A 7619-nucleotide genomic window follows, 5' to 3' on the forward strand; every position below is an offset into this window, starting at 1 on the left:
CTGGCATTTTTTTTAGCTTCTATATGTTACTATGTTTCAAACTGCCCGCTCAGAGGCCAGCAAGGCAGGCGGGGAATGTTGGGTTCCTCTGTCACTGAAGCAAGCAAACCTCATGTGCAGTTTAAGCTGCCTGGCTGCCGGTCGCCATCTTGGCTGTCAGTTAATCTGCATATCTCGCTGATTAGCCAATGGGAAGGGTAGCGGTCGTACGCCAATTACCATGTTTCTCTTTTATTAGTGTAGATATGCATAGCCCATGGACATGGGCAACAGGGTAGTGAAGACCTGGGAGTGTGTGTAGAGGCTGGAAGGAGGGGGATCAATGGGGGGAAATGGGAGACATCTGTAATATTATCAACAATAAAAATATATACTTATATCTATACAGAAGGAAACACTTTTAGGGGAAAAAAGATAATATAAAATTCTCACTAAAGTAATGATTAGATCTCTACGAATTGGCTATAAGTTAAAGAAAAAGCTAAAAAAAAAACATATGAAATAATAATATATAAAAAAATGAATAAATAGGCTTTAATGTACTAATTCCCTGACAAATTAGAAAGAAACCCCAAAATTTGTAGCCAGCTGGTCAGAAGAAAGCTTACATGGGTCAAATAGAGATCAGTTAAAAAATGACTACAGTTCTGAATTGTATCATGACTGCTGAGTGAATAGCTGTTTTTGTTTAAACAATCTGATTTTTAAATTTTAGTAATAAACTTTCAGAACAATGTAAGTTGTAGCAAACAGTTATAATTTCAAATAAATTAATAATGCTATTTTCACCTTCTTAGCCTACATTTCCCTTCTCTTTTAGCTTGCAGAAAGGTTTGCCTTAAAATAAATTACTTTAAAATAACATGACAAAGAAGCCACTTAATAAAGATCTCTTTTTAAAAAGTAAAAACATGAAAAATAAAATATATAATTCTTATAACACATTTAATATCTATTCCAGGCAAAATAAAAAATTGATATAGTACCACCAATTTACAGCAGATTATAATGTTCTACTAGAAAAATAAAGTAGCAAATGTGACCTTTTAAATTAGAAATGTATACAACAGGCACTGAGCAAATGTTAAGAAATCTGACTTTTAAAAAGTGCCAAGATAGAGTAGTTACTTAAATTGATTTTTCTTAGAACACCAATTCTATGGTAGAATCTGCCCCAGGCTTCCTGACAGAATACACACTAAAGAAACCTATGATTCATCACCTAAAAACAGATAAACAACAAAAGCAACTTTTAGTAATCAGTTAACTCCTATGTACAGGAATTTAATTCAATAAAAAATGCTTTTTATCAATAGCTAAATTTTTTGTTGTTTAATAAGGACCTGTCCACAGGGATTCAAAAAAACAATTCACTATATCCCCAAAAGTAACACCAACCAACTCCGCATTATTTTAACATTATGATATCTTTGGCCAAATGGTGTCACTAGTACGATGAAATTTTTAGTCTGGATTATTACAACTATGCAATACTTTTGCAAATGAAATAAAAACGTATTTCTTTAATGAGACTAAAATAGTTCTCTGATTATTCAAGTTCTTAAAATGAATTCAAATGTCATCCTTTCCCCTAATGTTAATATGTCTTTAATAAAATACAATTAAGAGTATTATAATATCTTTAATAATGCAGATTCAATTTGCTCCAGTTACTGCAATCAATATGAGCTACTCTGAATGTGCAACATAATGGGACTCATATCTCATATTGTTCAGGCATTTATACCTTGTTTCTGGCTATAACCAAAAGTGAAAACATAATAAGTAACAAAATGATAGATGTTGATATAAAAAGGAAATGAAAATGTAGTGAATACAATTTTTGCAAATGTGTGTAATATATAAGGATATTGTCATGAGATTTCTAAAATAACTTACAAAACTAAATTCTACTATATAGAGACACCTATAGAGGTAAAGACATCAGTGATTTTTACCTTATACTAGAGGCCTGGTGCATAAAATTTGTTCATGGGGGGTGGGGGAGGGGTCCCTCAGCCAGGCCTGCACCCTCTTGCAGTCTGGGAGCTCTCGGGGGATGTCTGACTGATGGCTTAGCGCTGCCGCAGAGGCAGGAGAGGCTCCCAACATCGCAACTGCACTCGCCAGCTGTGAGCCCAGCTCAGGGCCTTCTGGCTGTGTGGCGCTCCTTGCTGTGGGAGCGCACTGACCACCAGGGGGCAGCTTCTGTGCCAGGTACATGCCCTTGACCGGAATCGAACCCGGGACCCTTCAGTCCGCAGGCCGACGCTCTGTCCACTGAGCCAAACCGGTTTCGGCCAGATCCGGAGTTTTTACTACTGTCTAAGGTCACCTTAAAAAATATTCCTTTAAAAGTTACAAAAACACTTGAAAATATCATTCAAACATTAATAGATTTAATTAACTATAGGAACAAAAATCACAATATAGAAAATATTTTTTCAAAAGCTGTTTTATATAAAAAAAATATTTTCATGACTTAAAATTCTGATTATAGCAAATCCTTACCAGGGCTTCCAAATACATATCTAGCTTATACCAGAAGACAAGCTAGTTACATAAACTCAGCTCATAAAACTTAACCAATGCATGCAAAAAAGCCAAATATTTACAGTACAAAATGATTACCAATGCCTTCTTTAAGCACCAGATCTATGAAAAGCTTTCTCTTCATCTGATGACTTAAGTTCACAATTAACATTTTAGGTTCCATTAAGAGAGGGAAGCATAACTAGGGTTATGCTCCTTAGAATCATATCGTTTGTTATTGAATGTTACCTTCCAACCTATCAAGTACCAAATTATCTAGTGAAAGAAACCCCAAACTATAAAAAATACCAACAGGATGAAAAAGAAAATGATGAAGCCAGGGATACACATTCTCTTACTGGGATTTTCTCTTTGGTTAGATATTTTACTCTGTTAGAAATTATTTTCTCAGTCTATAAAATCTAGAGATGATTTAAGGTGCTCTTAGCAAATTAACAATTTAAAAATCCTGTGGATTTTATTACAGCAGGGTTTTGCCTATAACTTTTTTTTGCCACGATAATATATATTGAACTTTATAGCATTAACCATGCTATTTTCAAAAAATGACACTTTAAATAAGTATTGTGCTTATGATACATATAAACAGAATAATCAACTTCTGAAACTGAATGTATTAAAATCATCCTAAATATATCATGACTACAGTTACTCACTTGAAATGACCTTTCCATTGTTATTGCAAAGTAGTATTCTCTCCTGGGATATCTTCGCTCACAAACCAACACTTGATTGCAAATTCTGCCCTTTTCTCCTGTTTGCTTGGTAAACAACTTTTTCCCAATCATTTGTGAGGAAACAGCTTTTGCTTCTTCTGGACTGAAATAAGAAAAACAACTCAAATTCTTTTTTCCTCCAAATGAGTAAAACAAAAGCACATGATAGACAAAATCTCATCTCATCTAATACTTAAATCTAAGTATTTTCATCAATTCAATAAATACGGGAATTTTTTACAATGATTTTTTTTCATTAATGGTTTTTCTTCAAAAAACATGACTTACGAGAAAACTATCTTCACTCCTCCTTTGAGACCACTTTCAAATGTTCCTTTTCCTCTACCACCAGCTAAAACCTGTGCCTTTACCACAACATCTTTTGAACCTAGAAGAAAAACACTTCTATTAGATAAAAAGCATGGGGAAGCGTGCAAGACACAATATTTTGTTATTTAAGCATACATATTAAGTGGTGTTATAAACGCAGTAAAGTCATTTATCCACAATGTCAAAAAATAGCCATTCCATGTATGAGAATGCCTAACTCTTAGCTGAACAAAAGTCCTGTAACTAAAGATATGCAGGCCCTGATCAGGTAGCTCAGTTGGTTAGAGCATCGTCTCCATATACCAATGTTGTGGGTTCGATCTCCAGTCAGGACACGAGCAAGAAGCAACCAATAAATACATAAGTGGAACAACAAAATCCATCTCTCTCTCTAACCAATCAAAAAATAATGAAAGAAAAAAAGAAAGGGAGGAAAGGGAAGGGAGAGGAGGGGAAAGGGAAAAGGGAAGGGGAAGGAAAGGAATGAAGAAGTACAGTAGAAGCCACAGAGGCTGGTAGGAGGGGCAAAAAGATGCATCAGGAAGGCCCCATATCCATGATGTGGTGATTAAAAATCAGGAGGGATAGCTTGACTGCAGAATCTCCTCACCATCCACATCCTCGTTGAGGAGTCCCCATGCCTCCCAACAAGGCTCCCCAGCCCAGGGCTACACAGAGGGCTGCTGAAGTCCTAGGCACAAGGATTATTGCTGGACTCACTCATTCTGAGCTCCGGCAATGGGGCAGCAGCTCAAAAAGTGCCAGGGCCACCCAGGTAAGAAATGAATTGTCTGGCTTCAAGGTGAGGGCTGGATTAACAGCTTTCTCCCTGACAGAAATGCAGACAGACACTGTTGTTCCTAGGTAAGCTATTCGTCCACCTAGCCTGCAGGCACAGACAGGCACCAAATCTGAGTCTAAACTGGCTAACACCACTTGCACTACCTTGCTGATTCTCAGAGACTCCATCCAACCCAACTTGCAGGCCCAACCAAGTGACTTCCAGCAACTTTTTAATACAGCCTGTCTCCATTCTGCTGCAAACTTTCCCAAAACCTCTCAAATGTTCCCAACTCCAAACAAGCAGCAACTGGCCATGGCATGCCCCATACCTCTTGCTAAGCAGCCCAAAGACAAGTACTAATGGCAGCTGGCCTCAGTTGGCAGCTTAACCTCTCCTAGGCACCTCCAAGTACAAGGCAATTATCTACAGATCATTTTGTAGCTCATACCAGGTGGCCATGAGTCAGGCACAGGCAGTGGCTGACCTTAGAATGCATCAGAGCCCCTTCCAAGAGGCCCCAGAGCAAATTCAAGTGTTCAGAGCACCCCCACAATTGGCTCCACAAACAACACTCCCAAAGGGCAGATTCAGCAGACACCAATGCCCCAAACAACAACTTGTCCATTGTACTCATGGCCAGTCCTCACAGCAAGTTAGCCTGAGGGTCTATCCAACCCACTGACCTGACAATAGCAATCAAGGCTCAACAACAAGAGCGTCCAAGAACCCACACAAGGGACACCCCAGAGCACCCAGCCCAGGTGACCAGGGATATGGCGCCACTGGGCCACATAGGACACCTACTACGTAAGGCCAACCTGCCCAAATCAGGAGATATGGCAAATCTACCTAATACATAGAAACAAACACAGGGAAGGAGTTAAAATGAGGAGACAAATAGAACAAAACTCCAGAAAAAGAACTAAACAAAACCAAAACAAGCAATCTACCAGATGCAGAATTCAAATCAGTGGTCATAAGGATGCTCAATGAACTTAGGAGAAGAACAGATGAACTCAATGAGAACTTTAACAGAGACAGAAAACATAAAAATGGAGATGGAAAACATAAAAAAGAACCAGTCAAAAATTAAGAATACAATAACTGAAATAAAGACTATATTAGAGGGAATCAACAGATTATGTGAAGCACAGAATCAAATCAGTGATTTGGAAGACAAGGTTGCAGAAAATATCCAATCAGAACAGGGGAGAAAAAAAAAAGAATCCAAATAAAATGAGGATAGTTTAATGCAGCAGTCGCCAACTGATGGTCTGCAGACCACAGGTAGTCCGTGAGGTCCAAAAGGTTGGCAATCGCTGGTTTAAGGAAACCTTTGGAGCAGCAGTTGCCAACCGGTGGTCCACGGAGCACTGGTGGCCGTGAGGTCCGAAAGGTTGGCAATCACTGGTTCAAGGCACCTCTGGGACAACATTAAGTGTAACAACATTCATGTCGTAGGCGTACCAGGAGAAGGAGAGAGCTAAATGTTGAAAACATATTTAAAGAAATAATGACAGAAAACTTCTCTAACCTGGCGAAGTCAATAGACATACAAGCCCAGGAAACAGAATCCCAAACAAGATGAACCTAAAGAGGCCCACACCAAGACACAGCATAATTTAAATGCCAAAGGTTAAATACAAAGAGTGAATCTTAAAAAACAGCAAGAGAAAATAACTTAGTTATCTACAAGGGAGTTCCCATAAGACTGTCAACTGATTTCTCACCAGAAAATTTGCAGGCCAGAAGGGATTGGCATGAAATATTCAAAGTGATGAAAAGTAAGGACCTGCAACCAAGATTACTCTACCCTGCAAAGCATCGTTTAGAATGAAAGGACAAATAAAGAGCTTCCCAGACAAGAAAAAGCTAAAGGAGTTTACCACCACTAAACCTGTAGTACAAGAAATGTTAAAGGAACTTCTTTAAGAAGAAAAAAAAGATTACAAAGTATGAATATTAAAATGGCAATTTCTACATGTCTATTAACAATTACTTTAAATGTATTTGGGTTAAATGCTCCAATCAAAAGACATGGGGTGTCTGAATGGATAAGAAAACAAGACCCACGCTCATTCTGTCTACAAGAGACCCACTTCAGATTAAAAAAAAACAAACAACGCACTGACTGGAAGTAAAAAGATGGAAAAAGACATATCATGCAAATGAAAATGGAATAAAAGCTGGAGTAGCAATACTTATATCACAAAAAAAATTAGATTACAAAACAAGCTATAGCAAGAGACAAAGGACTCAGCAATTCCACTTTTGGATATTTATCCAAAGAAACCAAAAACACTGATTCAAAAAGACATATACATCCCTATGTTCACTGCAGCATCTACTAGGATCTATATAATAAAAGATATACATGTAAATTGACCATCCCTCCACTACGCTTACCAGCCAATCAGGAGTGAGTATGCAAATTAACCTGACAAAGATGGTGGGTTAATTTGCATACACAGGCGCCAGGTGGAGAGCAGAGCGGGCGAGCCGGCGGAGAGTGGAACAGCTTGGGGAACTTGCCCCCGCCCCCCCAAGCCGCTAGACCAAGAGCAGAGAGGGAGAGCTGGCAGCTTGTAGGACTTGGCAGAGTGGGAGGCCGCGGGACGGAGACAAAGCAAGAAGGGAAAACCAAGAGCGCAGGGAGCACCAGGAATTCTGGGAATAGTAGTTCTGGTGGCAGCCCCAGGATCAGAAGCTGAAGCCCAGAGCACAGGGAGCACCAGGAATGCTGGGAATCTAGGAATGACGGATCTCCTAGACACTAGAGCAAAGTGAGCCTGGAGCAAGTTACAGTTGCGGTGGGGGATGGAGGGAAAGCAAAGATGAGAGACATAAGTAAAATCAGAGTATCTAGGAAAAATTAAAGGGAAGATTTCCTAAAACTTCCAGGAAATCTCCACCAATGAAGCAAAGAAAAAAAAAATGCCTCTATTATTCTGTGAGCAACAAACCAAATTGAGTTGGGGTCTCAGACAATTTGCTCATATAATTGCAAAGACAGACAGAAACTCCCAATTGGAGAGGACTCCCCTGAGGGATCCCAGATTGGAGAGGATGCAGGTCAGGCTAAGGGACCGGAACACTGTAACGACAGGAATGACCGGTTGCCATGATGCCCACTGTGGCCAGCGAACCAGCCCAATGGGGGTTGGGGCCGTCCGGCCAACCTCCTGCAGCCCCTCCCCCCAGCCAGCTCCACCCTTGATCGCCCCCCTACCCCCACA

At 39.6% G+C, this 7619-nt stretch overlaps 1 protein-coding gene across 1 annotated transcript in view; it reads right to left on the minus strand.

Moving 5' to 3' along the window:
- SUCLA2 (succinate-CoA ligase, ADP-forming, beta subunit) overlaps nt 1-7619 on the minus strand; it is a 66649-nt gene that overhangs the window by 48450 nt on the left and 10580 nt on the right. The window contains exons 3-4 of the mRNA XM_006773665.2: nt 3558-3657; nt 3210-3372 (exon numbers count right to left, since the gene is read on the minus strand). Coding sequence (XP_006773728.1) covers nt 3210-3372; nt 3558-3657 — 263 coding nt within the window. The remainder of the gene's footprint in view (nt 1-3209; nt 3373-3557; nt 3658-7619) is intronic.

The sequence above is a fragment of the Myotis davidii genome, unplaced genomic scaffold (genome assembly GCF_000327345.1).
Source record: "Myotis davidii unplaced genomic scaffold, ASM32734v1 scaffold1947, whole genome shotgun sequence".
Lineage (NCBI taxonomy): Eukaryota > Metazoa > Chordata > Mammalia > Chiroptera > Vespertilionidae > Myotis > Myotis davidii.